The sequence below is a fragment of the Pangasianodon hypophthalmus genome, chromosome 28 (assembly GCF_027358585.1).
Source record: "Pangasianodon hypophthalmus isolate fPanHyp1 chromosome 28, fPanHyp1.pri, whole genome shotgun sequence".
NCBI lineage: Eukaryota > Metazoa > Chordata > Actinopteri > Siluriformes > Pangasiidae > Pangasianodon > Pangasianodon hypophthalmus.
In genome coordinates, this window is record NC_069737.1 from 13,190,435 (window position 1) to 13,217,349 (window position 26,915).

Genomic DNA, 26,915 nt, shown 5'->3' on the forward strand with positions numbered 1-26,915 from the left:
GAAAATTGCTTTAGCATTAGGAAGTACTGTATAATGACTTTTTCACAAGAACAGTTTTTTGTTCAGGACGTGGGATTAAGATAGGGAGAATAACAAAGCTTTAAACTCAGGATGAACAGAATTAAAACTAAACTAGACTGTATTATTAAAAACTTCTGAAGTGCCTTTTTTGTACATACATTAGCTAAAAGAAATTTTTAAAAATGACTGCTACCATTAATTACATTTATACAACAAATCAACCTATAATATATAAATTTTTATTCTCCGAGATGTATCTTGTGCTCCAGAATTATATACAAATCATGCTGAATTAGTACGTGTTATTGTTTTAATTGTACATCTGTTTACTTTGAATGGAGAGTTGTGTAATCACGTGTTAATATTGTGTTTATTAGATCATGGCGGAGCGTAAGAATGCCAAAGCTATGGCCGGAGGATCTCTGCAGGACAGGAGCCACACAGGACTCGATGTCCCGCTGCAGGGTAACCCCTCCTCACACATGCTTCTCTATGTGCATGATGATAGCATGTGTGTGTGTGCACGCGTTTGTTAGTTAATGTGACATGCTTGTTGTCTTCTTTAGCAGAGTTCCCCACACCAAAGACTGAACTGGTGCAGAGGTTTCAGGTCTTATACGTTGGCATGATGCCAGTAGCCAGACCCATAGGTAAGATACACACGCTTGCTCTCGCCAACATGTACACACATGTTCAAAAAGGATAAACAATAACTGAAGCTTATCTGTAGATTATAATGAAGCGATGTTTTCTCAGGCATGGACATTCTCAATGGTGCAGTGGACAGCCTGATGACATCATCAGCCCGAGACACCTGGATCCCAGTGTTGCTGAATGTAGCAGATGCTACTGTCACTGTCATCAGAGAGAAGGTAATAACAACTTCAATATATATAAATAAAAAAAAAAATACAAAACAACACGTTCACTTCATATATGACTAAAAATGTTCGTCAGTGCCACTTACAAACAACCTGCTGTATGTAACAATATCATTTCCTGTTTCAGGAGGAAGAGGAAGTCCTAGTGGAGTGCCGTGTGCGTTTCCTGTCGTTCATGGGCGTGGGGAGAGACGTGCACTCGTTCGCCTTCATCATGGACACGGGCAACCAGCACTTTGAGTGCCACGTGTTCTGGTGCGAGCCCAACGCGGGCAGCGTGTCTGAGGCTGTGCAGGCCGCGTGCATGGTCAGTACCTGAACCCGAATAATCACCTCTGACTTATCACAAAGCACTGACACTGCAGACTCCTTCTAAAAGCATTAAAATAAACGTCTCCTCACAGAAAACTTCACCGACTGACTTTGCTAAATAACAGCACCTTTTTTTAATCTGTCTAGCATCCGCCAGACAAGTTCCTGTGAATGAGCTGTTACTCTAGAAACAATATCGTATTAAAACAAGCGCATTACTATAACCCTGTTAGTTTCCCTCGTTTCCAAAATATAACCTGTCAGCGCTTTAACAGTTTCCCATTACTCATTACCTACCGTAAAAACATCCTTCTGTCTCTCTCTTTGTATTCCCCACTGCAGTTACGATACCAGAAGTGTTTGGTGGCGCGCCCACCATCGCAGAAGTCATGCTCACAGGCCCCGCCTTCCGACTCGGTGACACGCCGTGTCTCCACCAGTGTCAAGCGCGGCGTCCTGTCCCTCATCGACACGCTCAAACAGAAGAGACCCGTCACGGAGCTGCCACAATAATCACACACACACACTCACATTGATTCAGCATGCGTGCACCCATTCCCATTACTGTGGCATCAAAAAACACACTCCGGTATAAACAGACACACACAGATCCATACCACTCATGCTTCACCTCTAGCATAATGTGGCTCCGCCTCCTCTGTGTCAATCATGTGTTATGTGCTAATCTGCATGGGGTGACCACACCTCTGTCGCATGATACAAGACGCCGCGCACATTTTAGGAGAAGGCTGGAGCGTTCTCGGGTGTGACAGTCGATAAAGATCAAAGTGTGTGTGTGTGTGTGTGTGTGTGTGTGTGTGTGTGTGTGTGTGTGTGTGTGTGCGCGCATGAAAAGCCAGACAGATCAAACACTTAACCTCACTAGAGCTTCCTCAGTACAATCCCAGCTGGCTGTAAGGTGTGTGTGTGTGTGTGTGTGTGTGTGTGTGTGTGTGTGTGTGTGTGTACATTGCTGCTGCTTCATCAGAACTACAGCATCTTTCGATGCTCTCATTCACAAAGCATGCCGTGTATTTCCTACTTCCTGTCTCACAGTCTTCATCTTCATCAGTGACGAGATGGACAGAGGAGAGGATAGATTAAACTTGCTGGACAGATTTAAAAAAAAAAAAAACAACACGAACAAATGAGAAAGACAACGCTGTGATGCTGAGTGTTGCTGTGTAAATACAGATCAAAGCTTTTCACCAAAAAGACTGGGTTTGAAAGAGAAAGAGGCTGATTTTGTAACTCAGTGTGGAGCTGTGGATGAAAAACTTTAAAAAAAAAAAACCCATGCTGACGGATCGAACCCTTCGATGCCAGTAAGGTGATGTCCTGTGGAGTTGAGCGGTGGAGTCGCTTCTTTTATATTGCCTCAGTGAAGATGCCTTTTTGTTTCCTTTTAAAGCTTGTTTATGACTTGAACATTGTAACACACGAGTGGACGCTGACGTGATGACATCATGCTGAAGAAACAACAAAACCGTTCGCGTGCATAAGGACGGACTGCTGTTCGGACGTCAAGGGGCTCGGCGTCTGAGCAGTGCTTCCAGGTGAAAGGACGCAGAATAAGAGACGCTCATTCAGCGCTGCACCCTCAGCACCATCTCGGAAGCCATTTTCAGTGTCTAAATCAGCGTTTAAAGGAAACCTCCACCCTGATCGAGCTGCATAACAATATTTATAATTAACACGCTGTCTTTAAACGTCTTTCACTTCGTTCGTCGGCATGTTTCACTTTGGTGAACGATTTCCTACATTACCCATAATTCCGTTCGACTACCTGCTCATAGCGGTGCAGTAAAATTTGCCTGTCTTCATGTCTATCTAAAAGGAGCAATGCAGCGGCGCTTTAGTCTGTCCAGCTCTCTCAAATATTTCAATATAAACATATGCTTCAGGGTGGACTTTTCCTTTAATATCTGACATCAGCTTATCTGTGATCTCGCTGCACTCTGGAGTTTGTAGTCCTTCCTGCCGTGTCAGCTGTAGTCCTAATCTCTTCACAGCGTCAGGGTTCGAGAGGTCACTTGTGTGTGTGAACAGTATCTATATAACACTTTGCAAATGCATATCACATCATAAGCTATGTTTTTTTTTTTTAAGTATTATTATTTTTTTCACTTTTGAGATTCTTTTAGTATTTTTTTATATCATTTGCCTCCACGTGTCTTGTGAACACATTCTGGCCAAACTGTAAACTCGTTGTACGTGTTGTAGATAAACCAATGGACAGAAAAAGAGCGAAAGAAAGAATTTATTTTATGGTCTTTTAGAGACACTAGCTGTATGAGACGGGGTTGTGAGCCGTAAGTGTCTAATCTATGCATTCTTTTAGCTCTGAGGAGGATTCGAGGAAAACAAAAGAAAAAGAAAATAAAGAGACACCTTGCCTTGCATGTCCCGGGACAATTTCAGAAGAAGAAATGGACGTTGAACTGACAAGAAAAGAGATTTTTTTATTTTATTTATTCTATTTTATATCGTATGTAATGGTTTCATTGTAATCTATTCTATGCTCGGACATTCTCTTCACCGTGGCTTGCACTAAACAGATCACTCCATGATGAGAAATAAGAAAGAAAAGAAGAAACCGTGAAATCCACAATCTTGCACAGTTGCTGTGGTTGTGTTTTTTTTTTTTTGTTTGTTTTTTTAAATTGCTTTATCTCAAATGCAACGATTTTGGAGAGGGAACTATTATCAGATATTGTGAAGTGGCTTCAAAAACCCTTCATCTTATCTTTGATTTGTTTTGTTTTTTTTTTCCCCGTAATTTGAGCCATACATTTTTCCCACTGATCTGATCTTAAGATCATTTCCTTCTTCAAACACAGCTCGTGTGTTGCTTTAATTAAGCTGTTCTGCACTTCTCTTATATATATATTATTATTTTTTTTAAGATAAAGGATGCACAGTTTCCCCTCTCTTCATTTGAAGCCGTTTCAGTGTTAATCAGCGAGCCGTGTTCCGACTGGAACCCAGCCACGGAGGAGCGTGCAGATTCACGGGATTTAGTTTGTCGTCTGATTCAGTAGAGATGTGAATTCGTGGTCACTCACGCAGACACACACAGACACACAGACACACACACAGACAGTTGCATTCTTGTGGAAACAATGGCTTCTTCTCCTCTACACTACTTTGTACCCCATACTAAATGTAATCTGTTGTGAGAATAAACGGCATATCAAAAATACTCATCACCTCCTTTCTCTTTATTTATGGACAGGTGTATTTGACTGGCATGTGATGGAATCAGAAAATGTCTGAGTTTATTCATATTGGTTTTCTTTGATATGGATTTTTTAAAGTTAATGCAGCCTGTGATGGATATCTAGTAAACAGGTGTTCAGAAAATTTTATGATTAATGCTCAAATTTTATTCAAGTAAAAATTTCTCTTCAACCTTAGTCATATTGCACAATAAATACATTTATTATTTAGGTGCTGGTCTTAAGAATATTAAAAGTATTATAGTGTGTGTGTGTGTGTTCTTACGCAGGTTGAACACGAGGCGGTTTCTTCCGGGACGATCGTGTCCTGCGCTTGTGCGTTGCTCGAGTCTTGGTTTTTACTCTTCGGCTGTATTTCAGAGCTCTAGATTTCCGCCTGCGACCTTTTTTCTGCTGATTGGTAGCCTTGGAAGCCTCTACATGTGCAGCAGAATTGTCGTTCAGGGCAGGAGAAGGACAGCGTGAGTCGCGGGTGTGGTCTAGGGCACCTCCTGCGGCAGTGGTATCAGTGTGAAGCTGCTGAGAAACACTTGGGTCAGTGAAGAGTGAGGGGTCAGGTTGAGGAGGAGCTGGAGCTGGAGCTCCTCTTTGTTTTTCTTTCGTTCTTGTTTTCTTGACTTTTTCAGGAAGCGCCAGTCCGTTCAGGAGACCTTTCGCTGCTGCACGTACCAGTATGTCCTGTACAGTTTCTGCTTCCTAACACACACACACACACACACACACACATAATCCACACTAAATTATATACACTGCCAGTCAAAAATTTTTGAATTTTAATATTTTACATTTTACCCAGTATTGGAAATTAAATAAATAAGGGGGGAAAAAAATCCTCAAATCCCTAAATCTTGTATTTAACGACTTGTTCATTGTCCTAAAGTTGATATTAGATACTGTTAGTGTCAAGTTGGTGCTTAATTAGAGTGATCCAGATCAACTTTTTCCTGTTAGATCTAGATTTTTTTTTAATTAATAAATGTCCCAAACATTTCTCTGTTCATGTATACCTATTTATTACTGAGATATTCCAACATATTTTTGCTAGCAGGGTGAATACATGGCTGTATTACTACTGGCTTTTTTTTTTTTTTTTCTTCCCCAAGTGTGTGTGTGTGCATGTGTGGGCACTGATTCAGTTAGACAACAGAATGTATTATTTACAGAAAGCCAGTGCTGTGCTGACAGAATTGAGGCCAGCAGTGCAGCTAGGGCTAAAACTGAGTATGTTTTTGTGTTCTCTTCTCCTCAGCGTCCACATCCATCATTTCTCTTCCACACACAGACACACACCTCTCGCTTCAGCACGCAGAGAAAGCAGCCATCGCCGGTGCCGGAAGCCTGCAGTCTTAAGAACTTCTCCTCATCCGTACATCCTGTAGATACTACCCTGTGTGTGTGTGTGAGAGAGAGAGAGAGACTGACAAGGTTAGTAACAGAAAACATGAAAACAGAATGAAAGCATTAAAACACACTGTTGTTACATCAATAAGCAATGATCCATCTTTTCTCATAAACATCTCCTCACAGAAAAACTTCACCATATCAAATCATGTTTTTCTCTGTTAAGTAGCTGCATGTTTTAGTACTTTGTTACAGGTTTAGATTATGTGGAGTGTCCACCATACAAAGCCTCCCTGTTAGCTGTTACTATAGAAACGATAACGTATTAGAAACTTCGAGAATTCAGGTTTTATTGCAGGTTTTATTGCACTTGGAAAAACTGATATTAGTACAAGCACAAGCACTGAAAACGGCCCCAAACCCATAATAAAATGAAAAGTCAAAACTTCTTTTCTGGAGTTTGACATATTGCAAAAATTGGCTCTTTTTGTAAAATTAGATATTTATTGCATTTTTTTTTTTGCAACCAAAATGCACGTAGACTTTGATCATCACGGTGGGCGTGTGTATTCGTGCGTATATAGTCGAAGTGTGAGATGTTACAGACTCATGAGCTGGTTAATAAAACGCTTTTTAACAGTTGCCATGGTTACTGACACTTCAATCATTGGACTTAGTGGTGTGTGTCGGGAGGGAATTCATTTTCGAACTGTGTGTGTGTGTGTGTGTGTGTGTGTGTGTGTGTGTGTGTGTGTGTGTAAATGTAGACAGACACACACTAATCTATAAAATGGTCCAAAAGTCTCACTTCAAACTATGAGCTGTTTTTATTTGATCTCAAACACAGATGCAAAACATTACATTATCAGTAGCATATTTCTTATACATTATGTAAAGCTGAGATAAAAGCTAAGATTGTGAGCTTTTTGAGAGATCAGATTGGACATCATTTGCTTTATTTTTTAAACTGTTTCAGTAAAATGTTCTCACACACACACAGACACACACAGTTCACAACACAGTGTGAAACGTTGTCTCTTAATGACTAGTGCTGCGTTCAGGGACTAACTGGAACATTGTACTAGTAAATACAAGTGCTTGCTTGTCTTTGAATCAACCCTTTGACTCATATATTAGGGTTTTTTTTCCCTTCTATTTATTTATTTATTTATTGATTTATTTATTTATTTTAAAGATGGTCCTCACTGCAGACCCAAATGTCCAAGGGGTGGAGTTGGATCTGATCAAACTCCTCTTATAACCCCTAATTCCTAATCTGCACCAAGCTGTACAACACTTTTCCAGCCTGAAACACACTCCACCCCTCTGGTCTTCTCTACATCATCCTTCGCCAAAACATTGCAAACTTTGTCCTGTTTAGGTCAAAATAGCGGGGAGCAGAAAGAGTCATCTCTTACTCATGAGCCAAATGACACGACTGAACGAAACGAGCCAGAATTCAGATCACAAGTAAATAAACACGACTCCATCTGGATGCTTGTGGACACACCCACAAAACGAGAACATCCCCAGAGAATAGGTGTACACATCCTGCTTTTCTGTGCTATATCAAAATTTTATATAAATCTTTGTGCTTGTCGCAATTTTGCAGAAACAAGGCATATTTTTTTCAATTACTGTCTCGCTATGTAACTGGCAAGTTTAGTGATTTTCAGCAGCGGAAAGATAAAAGGTCGTGTTATACATCACATCTCCTGAGCTTATGTTATAAATACGACTTTGTCGGGTGTTCAAGTGTAGTCCTACGTGTGTTTCAGTCACTAAGAATAAACTATTCTCAGCCTTTATTGGAATGAGATGTTTCTGGTAGTGACAAAGACCTCCATCTGAAGCTTCACCTTCTTCCTAGTTAACTTCCTACAAATTCTCACCTGTCTCATTCTGCACTAGTGGCAGAGTTACCAAACCACCACTTCGCCATTTATTTCCTCGAGACTATTCGACAACTCCTGCTCAAGTGTCTTCATGAGTGTTGGTACATAGCAGAAGCGCAGGTTCTCAGAGTTCTACCCACTTTTTTACAGTTCCCTCTGCAGGTCATTCAGTTGTGGGTGTGGTCTACACTCTGAAAACATTTCAGAGTATTTATGTTGTTTATGGTCTGTGTGTGTGTGTGTTTGTGTGTGTGAGCGTGTCTACCTGAACGGTCGTAACTTGCTTGTGACAGCAGCGTTCTTGAGCGCTCTCTTCACCACCAACTCGTTCTCCTGTGCATACACTGAGCACGTGCAGTAGACCACGCCGTGCACCTTGGGAACTGTAGTTCATGAATCACAGAAACCCAAAGGTTGGAGTCATCAATGATCAATTATTTCATCAGTTATCAAGAACTAAACATTTTACTCCACTCACAATTAACTCAAAAGGATTCACATGTAATTCACACATTATGTAAAAGAAAGTGATTTTTAGATTGGTGAATATAAAGCTGAATTCTATCTAAATATACAGTTTTTTTCCCCTCAACAGATCAGCAGAAGTATGCTTAATGGAAAACTGCCTAAGGAAGGACAAGAAAATTTCTCTGGGGTAAAAGAACATGTCCTCATGCTCACACACATACACTTACACACACACTTTTAATGGAAAGTCACTCTTGCATTGCAGCGTGAAAATGTAATACTCGTAGCTTAGCTATAATCTGTGGGTATGAGGAGAGAGCGGAGCAGGAACAGCTGATACAGACATTTCATCCCGATGGCATTAAACACATCAGGGAAGTCGACTATTCATTTGACTAGTGTGGTCTTTTCACTTTGCATTTATATTTATTCATTTGATGCTTTTATTTAAGGAACTTACAAGTGAGGCAGAATCCAATCCAAGCACAGAGCTAAGCTGTTAAAGGAAAAATCCCCTGAAAAACCCTGAACGATTTTATAATTTATAATCTTTATAATTAACTCACAGTCTTCCATTTTCAAGGAAAACACTAGGGCCAGGACCAGGGTTAGGAATCTGCTTTAAAGATTAACAGTTTTGCTCCTCCAATGTGAACTCTCATCCTTCACTAGTGCAGAACCTAGCAGTACTGTAGTGTGTGTGTGTGTGTGTGTGTGTGTGTGTGTGTGTGTGTGTGTGTGTGTGTGTGTGTGTGTTTCTTACAGGTCAGGGCATGGCTCAGGTCTTGTATCTGTTTTTTGGTCAGGGACTCCAGTTTTGTGTCAGACACAGCGCCCTGAGACAGATCGTGCAGCAACTTCCTGTCTGATGAGAAAATTATAATTGCACTTAAAGCCTAGAGTGAAATCAGCCTTATTTTTATTTTTTTCCCCCCTTTCCTCAACCATCAGCTCACACTTTACATGTGGATCAGGGTGGAGCTTGTTTGGAGGGGGGATGAAAAATGTTTATTTTATTTCTGTAATATGCAAAAAAAAAAAAAAATTGCAGTAATAGGATAATGCAATAAAGAGTATTCACATTAAAGACAGTTAGGAACATAAAGATTTTTATTGCTAAGATGTTTTAAACATTCTGCATAGAATGTGAATTCATTTGAGAAAAAAGAAAATTCCACAAGTTTTATGTCTCAAATTTAACAAACAAACAAAAAAAAAAGTCCCTAGTGTGACAGCAGCCTGTTTCTCTTTAATAAGGAAATAACACTTTTTGAACACACCATGTTCCTAACCAACAGAAGGAAGAAGAAAATCGCATGGCACTCGTGTAGTGTTTGACCCTCCGGTGTTGCCGTACCTCCGTCCTCATTAATAATATGCGCTATGGGGTCGGTGAGTGCTGAAGCCGTACATCGGGGCAGCACGAGAACGACCCCAACCTTCTGGAGACGTGAATCGCTTTCGCTCAGTTCAGCAAATTGTTCAGACAGCAAGCGTACGTCTTCACACAGAGATAACACACTGTTAAACTCGCACACACCTAACTGCTTCTTATACAGAGTCATATTCATTGACCCTTAAACATGACCTGGATATTTAACTCAAATGTGCTGAACTCAGAAATCTCTCACTTTTGCAGCCAATGCTAGACAGCGTTGCCTGTAGCTCCTCCCTGTGGGCGGAGTCAGCAGGGAGCCCACAGGCGTAGACGACGTTGGAAAAGACAGAAGCCTGGACTCCTACGTGAGCCACGGTGTGTGCAGAGAATGACCCGGCTATCAGAATATCTGTGTTTTTAGCCAACAGGGGGCGCAGTGCATACACAGCCAGACTGCGGGACTTCTCCTTTAAAGAAACACACACACACACACACAATGCTCACACAATTAGATACAGGACGTGAATGTGTGTGCATAATACGAGTGTGTCACCTGTATTATAAGTGTGTGATCCATTAACAGTGTCGTCTTGTCTAGAAGTTCTCGCGCTTGGTGTGGAAACAGCAGGACATCGGGACAGTGTGTGTCCTTGCAGAACACACTCCCTTCCAGATGTGTGTGTGGATCCACCTGAACGAAGCCCAGTGTCTCCAGCGTCACACACACTTCATCCAAGCTGCGGAGTCACAAAGTATGCATACACACGTGTCACATGTATGTTAGTCGGACAGTATAGAAGTGTGTATTGCGTGTGTGTGTACCTGCTCTTGAGTGTGTTGACCCAGGCACAGGTGGGTAGTTTGTGTTTTCTCTGGTGCTTTTCCTTCACACTTTTTGGCAGAATGTCATCGATACACACCAGATCCTGCTTGATTCTGAAGCGAGCCAGCGAGGCTGCAAGCTTAGTCCTAAACCTAACATGCGTGTGCACACACATACCGGGTGTATTTGGGGGGGAAAAAGCCACAAATAAATTATAAACTTAGGAAACACATTTCTGAATAATTTTGCATAAACCTGAAGAGGCTGTCCTCCATCAGCCTCACTTCCTCTACAGGCCCCTCCCCTTCTCCTGTCATCGGCTCTCTGGGCTGGAACTTTCTGTCCTGCAGGTCATACAGCATGACCATCGCCAGGGCCATGAGGTCATCCGGCTAAACATATAAAAATATTCATTTCACACTCGATGCTGATTTCTACCAATGTTCAAGAAAAATGTGAACTCACTAGTTGCTGAGACGCCTGGAAGCAGCTGTCAATCAGGACGTCCTCCAACAGCGCTTGGACTGGGAACATAGAAACATTTCTTTTTGTAACATTACAGTCTAACGCTATAAGGGGAATAAAACACTCCAGGGGTGTGCCATCACACCATCTTGTCTTTGATTACACTTTGCTCCTTACATAACATCTTTGATATCTGATAGCGGGGTTTGAGCTCAGCTCAGCTCAGAGTAAAAGAGTAGGTGACTTTTTTCTTGTGTAAAAGCAACCATCAAATCCACTAGTGAGGGCTGACAGAAAAAGCATAAAGATGTAAAAGAAACAGGAAAGCCAGAGCAGACCGCGGCTTCCCAAATGGCTGCCTGCTTCAATAATGCAGAAGGATGAGATGGAGGAGAGCAGGTTAAAAGGATGGAGGAGGAGGCGGATGAAGTATGGATGAGAGATATGTGTGGGAATTGGGCACTCTGATCTGACACAAAACTCAGACTCCTCCGAGTTCCTCTTTTTTTTTCCAAGGGTGGCTTATAAAAAATGTAAAGAGCGAAACATAGACATGACAGTGTTGCACAGTGACAAAGCGCTCTCCAAGTCAGACTGCACTGTGAATTGTTACTCAATATGCTTGATAAAGACCTGTATGTGTGTTATTAGTTTAGTCAGATTGTGTTTGTCTATAATTGAAGATCAGACCACATTTTAAGAATCAGTGCAAAACCCTGGCAATTCCAAAGGGTTCACAAACTTTTTCTTGCAACTGTATTATTATGTTATATTGCACACTTCCAGTTACAGCATACTTTATTAATTTTCAAGCCACTAATTTTCCCAGCCACTGAGGTCCCCTAGAGGCAAATTAGGCATTTGGACCCCCATGGTGAAGGTGTAGAACACTTCAACCAGCTGGAACTGAGGGAGGTAAGTCTACCCCTGAATTTCTTCTTAACGCTTCTGAGACATTGCCACATGCTGGTCCATTCAAGTGTTGTGACAGTCTGATACATCAATCTTCAGGACAGCAAGTGTGTTGGTGTCGTTTGTCTCGGACTCCAAAACTCCTCAGGTGGGCCCATCCATGGTTTGCGTCAATGATGGCAACTCGCTTGCCGGGGTGGCATAATGGAGATACAGCACATACGCAGTGGAGAGTGGTGTTTCACATCTGGGGAAGGTTTGGCAGGGCACAGGTGGTTTTTGTTGATGCCATATTTATTCACTGTCAAATGCAGTTCTGTCTGCCAGAGCTGCGTAATCTGCTAGGTCACTCTTGCCTTTACCGCTGATTCTGCTCACATTACACAGAATTCAGAAGACAGGCCACAGAGTCCACATCTCACGCGCCTAACAGTCTGACATGGGATGCTTGTACCGGAGCTCCTTAAACGCCGCCGTATGGGGCCGTAACAACGCAGCCTATGGTCTTCGTGACTTTCTTGACTTGAAAGTCGCTGTGTACTTGCCCAGGTATCCAGATGATTCTTACCACCCTCACTAGAATTACCTCTGAATTTGAACCATTTTTAATGATTGTATGGTTTTAATATGATTCTGATATGATCTTCTAAAATATTTAGATTTAGTCAAATGTAACGTAAAGCAATTTAAAAAACTAGAATGTATAATAAGCCCAATCTCTCAGAGAATAACAAGTATGGCATCTCAGAGAAGGTCGAATAACGCATGCAAACACTGGAGCAAGATTTCACATTGATGTACAGAATGGACACATTCATTATTTAGCTCATAGCCTCTCGTTCTCTCTCCCTCTCCAACAACACAGCCGCGGCTCTCAGTTCCAACCTAAATCTAAACCCCACTAGTATAAAATTACAAAAAAAAATCAGTCTGTAGGTTTAAAACTGTACAATGTCAAATATGTTATGTTATTAAATCAATAAAAATCATGGCTGCGTAGGCTGAATGTATAAGACATTCATGATATTAGTGGTAAATGTTTGGGATTTTTACAGTAGCATGTGTATTATGTAGTTATGATCTACGCATTAGTGTAATGTATATTTATCCAATTTATGTGTAGGCAGTGACATTAGTGCTAAAGTATAGGCTATTTGTGTATATATGTATATATAAAAAATATACTAATATCTATACTAATATACTAATATTTCTACTTTAAATTAATAATCAATCAATAACAATTATTTTTGTTCAAAACCCACGTATCTCAAGTATCTATTTTCTGAATGAACATTTTAGATTATACTTTTTTCCTAGGCTGTGAATATGTTTAACAGATACATTTACTGAGAAGTGAACTAAAGAACCCAAACTTTTTCTCTTTCTAGATTAAGCAGTGAATAACAGGGAATTATATATTCGTGAGAGTGATGCACTGGTTGATCATTTATTGGAAGGTGAATCAGTGGTATGCTGCTCTATAAATTAATGCATTGTTTTAAATTCAGTTCATTTTGATTTGTATAGATCTTTTAACAATGGACATTGTCACAAAGCAGCTTTACAGAAACCCAGATGCAGATTTAGATTTTAGATCCTTAAGGAACAGGCTGTAAGCGAAAGCAGCGAGGAAAAACTCTGAGACGACATGAGGAAGAAATCTTGAGAGGGACCAGACTCAAAAGAGAACCCGTCCTATGGGTTGTGGGTTATGCTGGATAGTGAGATAAATCAGCAGAGTGTGCAGGTGTACAAGAGTAAAAACAAATAACACTCAGTGTGTTGACATGGTGTTCATGGTGTAAGAGCAGATTGTGGATGAGCATAGGACAGTCTTTATGATTACAGCAGCAGGTCTTATGTACAAATCTACAATATCCAGTTGAGATTATCCTCTGAAGCAAGGGCGAGACATGGCCGTAAACATTATTATTTTTGGGAACTGTACTACTTAAGGTATCTATGTTATCACTAAATAAATATATAAATAAATGTACAAGGTATTACTTACATTTCAGAGTGTTGAATGCCAGTTCATAAGCCCAAAGCTCATTCTGCTTTGTGTTGCGCTTGTTCACAGTGTCTCCTGCAGCGGGGTGTGGGACGGGGGCATAACGGATAGCCCTGTAATCCTGCGTCTTCTCCACACAGGATGCTCGGTAAGTGTCAGCCGCTTGTGCATACACACAGTCAGGAAATCCCTGCGTACTCATGACCTTAGTCCCTACCGCGGGAGCTTCAGACGTACACTTCGTTAGTGGGCTTGGTGCGTGCTTCCCCAGCAGTGTTTTATTTAGGAGAGATGAAGGGCACGAGCTCTGGTCTGAGTTCAGAGTATACACACACACACACGAGTATAGATGTTAATATACTGTAACTCAACAGTGTATTAATATACACCAAGCACACTAATGTGATCTTCCATTCTTCTGTTTCAAACCCAAGTACATACAGTATATAAGAGCACTTAAAAGAAAAGATTATTAAATTTAAAACAAACCTTAATAGTAAAGTTTGTAGTACTACAGACGTTGTGGTAAGCTGCTGGTCCACTTCATTAGACTGAGAAGAATGAGATGCTCAGGATTACACCCTTCTTTATTTTACACACGCACAACACCGAGAGGTCAGGTGTCACTCTGACAATAAAACTCATTACTAGGCGTATCTCATGATGCATGAACCTCCTCTTAATCCTGTCACTCATCCTTCAGGCACATTATCACAAACACAATGCATCATTCTCCTGTGGTCCAGTGGTGGAACAAAAAAGGAGAGAAGAATTCTCCTAATTTATTAATAAGTGAAACGAGTGAGAGTAAAAGTGATGAATGATAAAAATGGACTGAGGAAGCTGCATTTATTTCTGCCTGTATCAGCATCTCTGCAATCAGACCGACCAAATAGCTGTTGACAGCAAAAATAAAATCAAACGGAAATGAAATCCAAAAAGAAAGGAATAGTATGTTATGTGCTAAAAAAAAAAAAAATACCTAAACAACTTGGAGATTAAACTTTATAATTAACATGTCATCTTTAGTGGCGCCCAAAATGTAATAAAATGATGAGCTTTTCATTTAAAGAGACGGGTGACGTGTTTTCTCCCATTGTAAATGATGTCAGAACCCCAGACAAGCACGAACTTCTCACAGGAATAATGCAAATGCAGCACCAACCAACAAATTAACAACAGAATTGCTAAATATTTCAATAGAAATATATTTAATGTTTTTAGGGTGGACTTTCCCTTTACTATAAATCTCCTCCAGCCGTTCTGAGCCCACAAGCTCCTGTTCCGTCTTTATTGATTGACTGCTGACTCTGTCCCATTTACCTAGAGTAAAAACTATAAATATTTTACCCTTTCAGTTCTGTGCAACTGAAAGGGTAAAATATTTATTATCTGATACAAAGACTCATGATTACCTCTGCTGAATGTATGTTTCTCTTGAGGTTTCGTCTCCTCATCACTGTCTCTCTTGGCTTGGCTTTCTCAGTGGACATTAAGTCTGGCTGTATACTCTAAATCAACATCAAGCTGTATAATTAAACGAACTCAAGTGTGTGGCTTCCTAGGACATTCTGCACCGTCAGATTGGCTTGGAGAGGGCTGTGAGCTGTTGAACTGCTGCCAGAGGAAGCTCTGTATTTTTAATACGGCCTCGTTAAAATGTATTGCGTGACGTTACTTTTAAATATTCCAGTGCATTTTGCAGTACTAGTCCTGCGGTGTATAGGCGTGATTCCATGATCAGGGTGCCACTTAACCATTAACATCAAACATCTAAGAAAACTTATTGAACCATCTCAGGCAACTTTCAAAAATAATTAAAAATAATTCTTTTGTTAGTACTGCATTTTGTTATTGAATAAGTCACAAGGTTAGGTTTCGGTTACTAGAATTTGCAAATACACAGTGATGATACGTCCATGATAACGGCATAATTTGTTTATTTTAAAGTAATAATTTATGTTCAATCTAGAATTTGATTGACCTTATCAAATCACTATCACAATACTACTGAAAATAAAGAAAACACAATGAGAGAATTTTCTTCTTCCCAGTCTTCAGGAAATTCATAGGATGCAGCTTGCGTTTCCCTTTTCTTGTTGTTAAAAATGTCTATTGACAAGTCTGTAGATCATCATAATTCACACTATAACTGTCTCTTAGCACATAAAAAAAATAAACAATAGCATGAAGAAACTTGTAACAAACTGAAAATATAAAACATTGCATTTGCAGTTTTAAATAGATTCAGGACGAGTTCATTTTCCCCTGGAAGGATTTTGTATCGTCATCTCCTGAGTGATATGACACCACAGAGTTTATTTAAAGCACAGGTGTAAGAGAAGCAGTAAGGAGACACTGATCCAACACGCGCACACGCGCACACCCCTTCTCATCTGAAACCTCCTCATCCATATCTCTCTTTTCCAGCCAATTAGAGTCCATCATGTCTGAGTGATTCATGCTCAGGTGCAAGTTAGGAGACTAGATTTTCATGCTGCATGTTTATTGTCTTTGTGGATTAAGGCATTTAGGTGTGGATTTGTCTACAGACAATTGACAAAAATGAGAGTGGGCGTGGCTGTTACTGATACCGCACACACTCTTTATTCCATTTTCTTCTTTTAGGGTGTCAGGAGAGGGACATTTTGTGCTCCAAATCTCTACAAAAGTGTGTATATAAAGTATGTATATTTTTTAAATATAATTAGAAAGATAACACAAAAAGTATTCAGAGCCCCTGTTTTACATCAAGCAAATTATTTGGCCAAAAAGCCACTTAGAGCCTCAGAGTAGAACCTGGTACCTTTAAATATATTAAAATGGGGATTTCTTTTCCTTGAGTGTGTGTAAATATTACATCCACAGAATTCATTTGGATAAAAGCAAAACCGCCTGCACTAAATGTGCACTACTACACTAGAGACAGGGCTTGTTTTCAAAGAGGGAACAGTGAATTTGAATGAAAGTGAGACGAGTGCAATTTTTTTTGTATATTACTGATTTTCTCCCCCTCTGTTTATAAGAAACTGAGGAAAATAAGACACAAAACAGTTTTTCAATTATGAGAAGTTTATTCAACTTTATCCCATATCCAAAGATCAAACATAAAATGACCAAAATGCAACTTGCGTGGTTTTATTCGGAGCACACCGCCTTAGACATGGACACGAAATGTCCGAAACCTCAGCTGTCATTTCTTCAGCGTTGCTCACCATCAAAAGGAGATCTTTTACCCTGGCCACATTGAACTGGCTTGTCTTTCATGTCTGAGATCAGGACTGCTTTTAAAAGCAACCATGAGGTAGAATTTAGTGTACAAAAATAACAAACATTCTCTTGAATATTAAAGGAATAAGAAACATAAGTCTGAGTAAAATTAAGACTTGAGTATTAGCCTTAATAGACCTGTATGTGGCTTACTCTACAGAAAGGTATTAGTAAAGTATACCGAGTATAAAATAGTATGTGTTTTAACATACTTTTACACAGTGTATAACATGGTAGCACCTGATAGAAGTTATTGACCCTCCCACCAACACACACATACACCTTCTTATGTGAGGCACGTACACACAGATGCACACAAAGGAAGCTGTTAATGGGGGCTTATGTAAAGACTACTTGAGGACATAAACTGCATATAATGATAGTATTATATACAGTATGAGTTTGATGCAGAGATAAATAAGACACTAATAGTGCAAGAAAAAAAAAGAGTAATCAACCTCAATCTCAATCTCCACCCAGCTCTTGTACAAACTCAGCGCAAAAGCTTCCTGTTGGTCTTTGTGTACAATCCTGTAAACCTAAATGCCACCACAAGGGGGAACCATACAACTCAAAATCAACTGCTGCAGAGGAAAAAAAAATAAACAGGACACAAAAGTATGAAAACACAGGAAATTAAAATTGCTCAAGATAATTGACGCATACTGTTTCTAATAATAAATACTAAAATCTTATACGAATTCTGATTCTGTAAACCAGTGATCAACGTTTCTGGAGAGCTTCCTACTCCAGCTCGATTTAACCCTAATCAAGCACACCTTGCTAATCTGAATCTGAATCTTAATCAGTCTACTCGATTAGCCGGATTGATGGTGCTGGATTACGGCTGGAATTTAATTCTGTAAGAAAGCAGATCTACAGAAACAGGGTTTGATCGCTGCTGTAAACCAACATGCTGAGCCATTTGTTATGTGACATCTCCGCTTGTTTGCTTCGCATTAATCATAGGCAGCACGTGCAATTTACCCAGAACATCAATATTGCTGCGATAATAAATTTTAAAAAAAGTTGCAGTGCAAAAACATTTAGCAAATTACCAGAAAGCAACAGAGGCAGGCTTAGCATTGTGCCCAATTTTAATCTTCTACGCTTTTCAAACTCTTATGGGATTGCCTTTGCAGATTTGAAGCTGGCTTCAAATTTAGCTGAAATAATCCACATTATAAAATACCGAAGATCATTTTCCAAATACAACAGTAGTGCTACTTTTTTTTTATTTTATGGTTTTTCCTTTAATTTGTCACCCATCATACTATACCATGACTTAAAAAGTAGCATTACCTGTTCCAGTCTTCCTTTTAAGACAAAACAACACTGTGGAAATAGTGCATATAAGAAAACAAAGCTCACACACACTCCCCACACACACTCAGTCTGGAGACTGGAGAGGACGCAAACCTGACGATCTGATCTCTCTTTAAAGGCTAATAACATGATCCTGATTGGTCTGATCATTGTCAGCATTAACCTGGGTTAACGGCGATCAGCTCCTCATTGGTGTGCTGTAGGCAGGAGCGCACTCTGATTGGTCGGTTGTAGTGAAGCAACGTTCACAGAAGGATCTGGGCAACGTAGGGCGAGTGTGTGCTGGCGACAGCCGCGAGTAGTGGAAGATCACTGGAATCGATCCTACAAGACACAAACACATACACACTAATCATAAATAAATAACTCTTTGCTTGAGAAGCCAGACATTTTCCCCTTCCGTGGTTCGGGCGATATTATACGACAGTGTGGTTGAATTCTCAGATCTGATTGGTGAGAAGATTTCTTAGACCAGCACCTCTGACAGTAGTGCTGGCAGGTTTATATTCAGGCGCTCATTCTAACACGTTATTGTTTCTACAGCAACAACTTAGACAAGGATTTGTATGGCTGCACATATTCTAGATCAAAAACGTGTTGTTATTTAACAAAGAAAATGTATAATCATTGTTATGGTGAAGTTTTCTGTAAGGAGATGTTTGTTTAACATTTATGGAAGGAGTCTCCAGTGTTAGCACTTTGTAACCTTCAGTAAGTTTTTCCCCATGGCAAAGTCCTCCGGATAGAGGAGGTTAGACTTTCTGGTAACATGCCAAGCTGCACTTTTTTGTCTTATTAACTTTGAGAGAGAAAAACAGGCTGGTCAAGGAGCAACTGTAAATAGCTGTTATAACGTAAGTGATAGGAGGAACAAACTTGTCTCGCAAATGTTCCACAGCATTAAATGTAACTATAAATGGTTAAAAAAGCACAGCCTGTCGTTCACTATCAAATTAAAAATTGTAATAGTTTTGAAATTGCTGCAGTATAAGAAGAATAAAACACTTTGGGAGCTCCTCCTTGTTAGGCCTTGTGTGTAGTGTGTGTGTGTGTGTGTGTGTGTGTATGAATGTAGTACCCCAACGCTAGTCCCAGTTCCTTCACATGGACTCGTCGCTGTCCTCTCAGATATTCTGCCAAAGAACAGCTCTTAAAATACACCTCCTGCAAGCGGTCCTCCAAGTGCATGACACACTGCAAAACACACACACATACACATCATAGACAAGTTTAGAAAGGATGTGCATACAATATTTTCCAAAATTATCACTAAAAGAAGAGCAATGCGTACAAAGTCTGCGGCCATGTTGAGCGCATGCAGCTGCAGCACAGACGTGAGGAGCGTGTGTATGAGGTTGGAGACCATCACGTCTCTTCCTATCTGGCCTGGCTCACACACGCGCCGCTGAGTCGTAGCCACCTGAACACAGAGGCGGTCCGTGTCCGCCACGATGCACACGGCCTCAGCGACCGGCTCGTCCAGCGCTGGGTGCTGCATGGACACACACACACACACACAGTAATAAGTCCAGTGTATCAAGTATGGTTCCTGTTGATTATTTTATGACTTGAGCAAGCCCTCAAGTCTTTTACTTCTCACTAAAAACATGTGCATGCATTTCATTATAGGGGCAACTTGTTACAGTGATGTCAGTATTATAAAAGTGCTGATATCTTTAATGCTTTAAGCAACTTACGGTGATACATCATAGCATATTATATAAACATTAATATTAAACTTCTAACATAGTTACTATAAACCTGTAATCTGAAGCTGCACTATTGTCAGAGCTGCTGTTACAGAAAAGTACTCAACACCTTCTGAACCAATCAGAATCAAGAACTGTACGACATGGTGATGTAATATTTCATGCATTAATGATATTGTTTTCCTTACAAATCTAAAAATGGGGACAGACATGGACACGCACACTTACTGATTGATTGTGTTGTTCTGTTCTGTCAGTACTCACCAGTACTGTGTGTTCCAGGTCGGCCATTAGGCACTGCTTGAGCCGCTGATCTGAGGTGACGCCGTGCAGGACGAAGTCAGGCATGTACTGAGGACTGTAACCGCCGAGCAGAGAGCGGCCAAAATGATTCACGTCGGGGCGGATCTCCATGTCACAGCTAGACGTGAATGAAAACATGAAATCATGTCATGGTAAACAATAATTAATCACTAATACACTCCCATAATATATGTAATATAAGTTATCAATGTTTCCACATAGCTGGAGAATAACATGGCAGCAGAAAGGAAGGACTGTAATAAGTGTATGTGCTACTGCAATTTTTAAATCAACTGCTTGCTTTTTCATTTTAAAGAAATGGAAAACAAGCCCAGTTAAATAAGAAAGAAGACAGAATACAGATACAGCAATAAAAGGCATACTAGTGGAATGATTACACTAATTACGCTGTTATTTAGACCATTAAGGCTACATTTGCCAATATGTATGTAAAGGCCCTATGAATCTCCGCTTCACTGATTTTTCCGAAAGAAAGGAATGAGGGCAGCAGATATTGCATGTAATAACCCACAGGGGGACAGAAATTTTAGCTTATTAGCTAGAACAAGTAAAAGCTCCAATGTGCTTCCCAGTGACACATGGTAGTTGCCTGGAAACTTGACTCGACCAAAAATAAGTAGCTAACATAATGTATGGTGAGCTAGTTAACTAGTTAGGTGCATTATTACAAGATAAGGTAAACAAAGGCATTTTTGCTTATTATCCTCTTCCAGACAGTTTCCAATGTAGCATATCATGTTTGGGCCCTTGCCAAAAAAGTCAGCAAGAAGTCAGTGACTGGGTAAAGAGGGTAAAAGTTTAATCAGAGAAGCAACTGGAGAAGCTGTTAACATAACAACCAGACCCTGGACACTTCACAAAGCTGGGCTTTATGGAAGTGTGGCAAGCTGTATGGAAATATTTGACCTTGGCACAAGGCTCTGTGTTTGGCAGAAACCCAATGCTCCTCACCACTCGGAGAACACCACAGATCTCCACAGTGAAGCATGGTGGTGGGAGCATCATGTTGAGAGTTACTCAAGGCACTGTACCTGCCGGTTTCTCATTCTGAAAAGATCATGTCATCCGAGCACACTAATTACGCAAGATTTTCTGTGTGTTAGTGTTACTCTAGCAAAATAAAAACACACTGAAATAAAGGATATGTAGTGTAATATTTGCCATATTTAAATGCATGTGCATTACGTGTCATAACGTACTGAAAATTTATTCACTGTCTAATCAAAATTTTTGTGTGCGTGTGTGTGTGTGTGTGTGTGTGTGTATATGTTACCTTGGAAGTGGTAGTTCATATTGCTGCATATCATTTCCTGTGCATGTCTGCCTGTGTGACAGTTCCTCCTCGTCCGAGCTGTCCAAGCTGTCCTTTAAAAGCCTACTGGGCATCTTCCTGTGTAAGCCCCGCCCACAGCTAGGTCCAGTCTTATCTTGACATTGTCTGTCATTCTCCACCTCCTTTGGGCTGCCAATCATGAACCGCACCCTGTGACTAGGAGGGCTCGAATTGGCCAAGATGTCCTCTAGTCCTGTCTCCCCTGAACGTTCCAGGCTACAATTGGTTGTTTCACAAAAGGGGGAGGAGTCAGCTGATTCAGAATCACCTGCTTCTGTACTGGTTCCTTCCGAACTAGAAGTTGGGTCTGTAGATTTTGCATCAGTTGTTAGCGTTTTCTCATTGGTCCTTTCAGGGTTTAGGGTGGACTTTGCAGCTTCTGACTCACAGATGAGCGGTCTCTCATTGGTCCTCTCGGAGCAGGGGGTTGGGTTAGTGGTTTGGGAAGGGCACGGATTGGCAGGACTGTCCGTTTGTGCTTGAGGAAGTGTGTTTTCCTGGAGGTCAGAGCAGCGGATAAAGTAAGACAGAACGTAGAGGACGCGCTGCACCAGCTCGCGTCGGCGTCCGACAACCACAGTACGACACACTCGAACAGGAGATCCCAAAGCACCGTACAGATCTCCTACACAACACACACACACACACACACACACACACACACACCCCATCATACACAGCACATACTGTAGAGTGGATAACAAAGTTAAGTGAGTTAGAATATGCCCAAATCTGTGTGTGTGTGTGTGTGTGTGTGTGTGTGTGTGTGTGTGTGTGTACCTAGCTGAGCCCACAGTGGGTTGTATGGGTGAGACTTGGCCAGTAAGTCCACCGTGTGGGAGGTGTGTTTCTGGTAAACAGCTTTGATTGGCGGGTGGTTGCTAGGCATCACAGTGGGAACCCAGGCGAGGTGGTACATGAGGACAGCAGTGAGGAGAGAAGACAAGAACCTAGAGCACAGAACACACTTGGTTAACATTTATTACCTAGATTTGTATATGAAGTTCAAGTTGAATCGTTGTGCACTAACTGGTTCTTGGCCCCGGGCTCCATAAGCAGGCTCATCTCCTTCAGGAAGCGCTGACACAACTGGTTTCGCTCGGCACTCTGGGATACCATGGTCAGCCAGATGGGTTCGGTGATCCGTGGAGCCATGTACAGGTTCCACACGGTCATCCTGGACAATATTACAACAGCACAGTCCATGAGGCAAAGATCAGACGCACTAGTCAGACATGAGCAATTAAGCACGGAAAAATTTTGCGAAGAGTTATTGTAGCTTAGGTCCTGTGCATCAAGCACAATACACACACTATCTCCTCACCTGAACTCTCCCAGTGCCTCCATAACCCGACACAGATACACCTGCACCCGCTGACTAGGCTCTGCTACTCTCCTACACACAATCATCGCCTGAAACACACATACACACGCATTTATTTTCATCCCACCAAACCCAACCACCCTCTCTGATCATGTATACCCGTCATTGTCCTATAAACATTTTCCAGACGAGCGCACAGCGCCTCGTGGACACAAAGAGCTCCAGTGTCCTGCAGCCACTAAAGGTCACTGATGCGGCCTGGTCTGACCTCACAGTGCCGCACTCACCCTCTCGATGGCGGTCTTGAGCTTGTTCATGTGAGATTCGAACAGGGGGAAGTGGGAGAAGAAGAACTCCTGGAAGCTGTGGTTCTCCTCTTCTTTCTCCGGCAGGCTGATGATGATGCTGACTGCAATCTTCTTCCTGCGGCCCAGCCCAGGGTTTGAGCTGCAGCTCTCGTCTGACAGGCTGAACATTTCATCTGTGCTCCTGCCGCACACACACGCACCAACATTACCTCTGCTTGACTCATGTGCTAAGATTGCTAACAAGAAACACTGAATTTTACAAAGCGCCGACAGTCGAGACTTCCTCCATAAATGTTACATAATCATTCACCTTACAAAAAAAAAAAATCACCATATCAATATATTTCTTTCTTAAATAAGAAACAAATCAACGTTTCCTTTATATGGGCTCATTTTGTACACATTCCTCCATAGACACACACACACTCACCAGCGAGGGATCAGGCCATGCTGGAGGCTGGTCGCTTGGCTACGGAGCCAACGCCGTTGGTAACTGCTGGCACACCCACTGCTGTAGGACGAACCAGGGGAGGGGAGGGGCGTGGCCAGGAGACTGCTGAGTGATGCTGTACAATTAAGAGAGCGTTAAACCTACTGAAGGTCATAAAACAGACACCAAATGCACAAGGTAGAAATTTGTTTGGGTATGTTTAACATCAACAAATTACTAAATAACTGAACTCAAAGTCATACGTCGGAAAAACGAGGAATGCTGCATGTTCAATCATTTCATTATGTGTTTTGGTGTGTGTACCTGAACGGGCGATGCCACTGTCGCTGTCTTCACTGTGTCCACGGCCTGGCATGTCCACAGGATTACTATGAGCTATAAAGAGATATATTGATTAAACTCACACATGCTTCACCAATGTTAAGGAGGCGCATTCATTAAAATGAGTATGCAAGTTCATCATTAGTCTCACACACACACACACATAAGATCTGATGTTTCATTATGTCTTAAAACATTGGCAAATTTGCTAACAACAAAATCCTAGCAGAGAGGGGAAAAAGAAAAGCAAAAAAAAAACAACAAAAAAAACAAACAAAAAAAAGATTTGTACCACAAAAACCTGAGTGCATGTCAGGCAACAAGGCAGCTATTTCTTCTTATTTATTATTTTTTCCAGAAAACAGCAAAGCAAAAGTCTGACGTAGACACTATTTTATAAGTAGGCACTCCTGCATTTTGTTTTACTGAACAAAAAGTCTACAGTCTCACAAAAACAAGGAATTCACAGCTCTAGATAAAACTGATGCGAAGTGAAAATGCCAGAAGCACATGCGTCTTTTATATCCCGTGTCCTTTCCCCTTCAGTGAATAGATTTGTATTTGTTTATTTGTTCTGACCACTGTAAATGATACTGTGAATGTGGCTAAATTGTAAACAGCATTAAACAACATGCTGAGGTGTGTATGTGTCTTACCTATGCTGCTGCTGTGACTCGGGCATGTTTGGCTAATCGAGTCAAGGCTGTCCTGGAGACTAGAGAAACAGAAACAAAGAGTTAAAGGAGTACTTTGTCATTTTTAGTGTCCTCAGCACTAAAAAAAACAAAAAAAAAAACCCCCAAAACAAAACAAAAACAAACAAACTGACAAGTCTTCATCTTCCCACTACGTAGTTTCCATCTGTTGAACCTATGTTTGCCTCGTGTTGCCTTTGGAGGAAAAAGGGGAGCGCATCATTACTTAATAGCTAGCTATTGTTAACTAATTGCAGATCGTAACATTAGCGAGATAGATGTACAAGTTCTTTTAAGGGGTTTTTCCTCTACATACATTTGGAAAACTTTTAAGCATCAAACAGCTTTAAGAAATTGATCTAAATTCCTAATAAAATCTAAACTTTTAACAGATGTAACAGTGAGAATGAGCCTTAAACCCCATCACTGTAAACCATCTGCTGTGACGTACACGTTCTATTTATTACAGCAGTTTGTATTACAGCGCCTATACTGTAAATTCACAATCAGCTAGTTTGTATCGCCAAGTTATCATGCTAGCTAACATGACAGAGAGCTGAGAAAGAGCTGTTTTTAGGTTGCCTTAGCTAATGTTTCCCACGTTCCTTTTGGAGAGATACAGTAATTTAAAACAGTGAGATTTTCTTTCTTTCTTGTACTGTAACTTTCATAATGGTTGGTTGTGGTTTCAACCACTGTAACAATTATTTTTTTTTAATTAAAAATGACAGATCCCCTGGCTCTGGTTCAGGGATCCCACTTTGAGAACTGTTGACTCTGTGATGGATGTTAATGAAGCTCAGAACAACCCAAGAGCTGATGTGAGAGACTCACGTGCTGGTGCTGCCTGCGTTACTGCTGCCACAACGTGTCGAGAAAACCTTACTGACCATCAGCTGCGGAGGAGATCTGCGCAACACACACACACAAACCTGTGAAAACATCCTTAAAAATATTTTTACACATCCTCCTTATATCACCAATTAATACAGATTTCAAACTAAATATGAATTTATGTCCAGTTCGTATAATGTGCTTATTCAAAATTCACGACACGCACACATACTCACACAGAGAAAATATGAGAACTATCATAGGCAAAATGTTATATTAATTTAGTTTTAGATTAAATTTAATGTTCCCTGTAAACTAATTACACCATCCATAATAATAATAATAAATAATATTCACAATCAATTTTAGTAAGTAAAAGTCTACCATAAATAATAACTACAAATAATACAGCATTATTTAATAATTTAATCGTTATTCACACAGGGTGTTTTATTTCATGAATCTGGCAATCAGTTCTGGCAGGAAGGTCAGCCATTATCACTACACTAAGACCAGATTAGATCTTATTTATAAACATCTTGAAGATGAATTTAAAAAATTAAGTGGAAATGGGACTTTATTAATAATAGTAATCTTATTGAAGTAGTTTTATTCTTCAACTTACCGGATGTGGTGAATCTTCAACGTTGACCCCTTGTAGCTCATGGCAACGGAGCCGAACATCATCTCCCCAAGCATATTCACGTCAGAAGATGGTCTTGTGTACTGAGTGAACACACACACACACACACACACACACACACACACACACACACACGCATTACATTTCTACCTAACTCTCAGAATAGATACAAGTGACTATTTGGGTGTGTTTGTTATGAACAAACCTGATAAGTAGGCGGGGTTTCTTTCTGCTTTGCCTTGCAGCCAATATGGCATGCACCACTTCGGGTGGGCGGGGCTTTTGTCTCCTCAACATTCTGCAGGAAAAAAAAAAAACAAGTTCAGGATGCCTTTTCATTTGCTGGTTAGTCCTGTATACCTGCATACCATTAAAATGGCCATCACCACCCCTGTGTTTCATTTGAAAATAGGCTGTCTAGGTAGACAACGCTTGCCCAACATCTGAGAGCCAGCTACCCTGAGAAGTTTATTCAACTAATAATCTAACTAATCCGGCTCTTGCACAAAATCTGAGATCCGACGAATTAGCTAATCAGAACAAATACGCCAGTGCGTCTGTGGAGCTCTAGGAAAGATTGCAACAGTAATCCTGGACAAATAAATGTGCTAGCAACTAAGCATAGCAA

At 40.7% G+C, this 26,915-nt stretch overlaps 3 protein-coding genes and 1 long non-coding RNA gene across 19 annotated transcripts in view; 2 read left to right on the forward strand and 2 right to left on the reverse strand.

Annotated features, from left to right (window-relative positions):
• The window catches only part of apbb2b (amyloid beta (A4) precursor protein-binding, family B, member 2b), a 43,217-nt gene extending 38,801 nt beyond the window's left edge, over positions 1-4,416 (forward strand). For 12 of the 13 annotated variants that reach the window (XM_053231178.1, XM_053231187.1, XM_053231180.1 and 9 more), the window contains 5 exons: positions 399-486; positions 588-671; positions 778-893; positions 1,030-1,209; positions 1,557-4,416. In XM_053231178.1, the coding sequence (XP_053087153.1) occupies positions 399-486; positions 588-671; positions 778-893; positions 1,030-1,209; positions 1,557-1,727 (639 nt within the window). In that variant the 3' untranslated portion in view covers positions 1,728-4,416. The remainder of the gene's footprint in view (positions 1-398; positions 487-587; positions 672-777; positions 894-1,029; positions 1,210-1,556) is intronic. The other variant, XM_053231186.1, reaches the window with a different exon arrangement.
• A 56-nt stretch (positions 4,417-4,472) lies between these two features.
• Positions 4,473-15,605, reverse strand: LOC113544383 (putative methyltransferase NSUN7). Its single transcript, XM_026943191.3, has 11 exons — positions 13,750-15,605; positions 10,824-10,882; positions 10,614-10,750; positions 10,358-10,510; positions 10,089-10,272; positions 9,789-10,002; positions 9,515-9,658; positions 8,921-9,022; positions 7,955-8,072; positions 5,744-5,840; positions 4,473-5,149 (listed from the first exon to the last, which is right to left on the reverse strand). Exons 1-11 carry the CDS (start codon positions 13,949-13,951, stop codon positions 4,715-4,717), a joined length of 1,845 nt encoding a protein of 614 aa, XP_026798992.3. The 5' UTR covers positions 13,952-15,605; the 3' UTR covers positions 4,473-4,714.
• LOC128317678 (uncharacterized) lies at positions 9,518-13,899 on the forward strand. Of its 2 annotated transcripts, XR_008301216.1 has the most exons (7): positions 9,518-9,652; positions 9,797-9,910; positions 10,134-10,287; positions 11,681-11,738; positions 11,835-11,991; positions 12,123-12,284; positions 13,819-13,899. It is a non-coding gene; the product is annotated as an uncharacterized LOC128317678 (long non-coding RNA). The 2 variants fall into 2 exon arrangements; XR_008301215.1 differs by having other exon boundaries at positions 11,835-12,284.
• Positions 15,606-16,803: 1,198 nt separating the features above from the next.
• The window catches only part of fnip2 (folliculin interacting protein 2), a 19,232-nt gene continuing 9,120 nt past the window's right edge, over positions 16,804-26,915 (reverse strand). For all 3 annotated transcript variants that reach the window (XM_026943069.3, XM_026943070.3, XM_053231191.1), the window contains exons 3-17: positions 26,493-26,585; positions 26,270-26,370; positions 25,645-25,719; positions 24,772-24,830; positions 24,098-24,169; positions 23,774-23,909; positions 23,323-23,524; positions 23,036-23,124; positions 22,742-22,888; positions 22,492-22,661; positions 21,652-22,336; positions 20,319-20,475; positions 19,637-19,837; positions 19,424-19,539; positions 16,804-18,669 (exon numbers count right to left, since the gene is read on the reverse strand). In XM_026943069.3, coding sequence (XP_026798870.1) covers positions 18,591-18,669; positions 19,424-19,539; positions 19,637-19,837; positions 20,319-20,475; positions 21,652-22,336; positions 22,492-22,661; positions 22,742-22,888; positions 23,036-23,124; positions 23,323-23,524; positions 23,774-23,909; positions 24,098-24,169; positions 24,772-24,830; positions 25,645-25,719; positions 26,270-26,370; positions 26,493-26,585 — 2,382 coding nt within the window. In that variant the 3' untranslated portion in view covers positions 16,804-18,590. The remainder of the gene's footprint in view (positions 18,670-19,423; positions 19,540-19,636; positions 19,838-20,318; positions 20,476-21,651; positions 22,337-22,491; positions 22,662-22,741; positions 22,889-23,035; positions 23,125-23,322; positions 23,525-23,773; positions 23,910-24,097; positions 24,170-24,771; positions 24,831-25,644; positions 25,720-26,269; positions 26,371-26,492; positions 26,586-26,915) is intronic.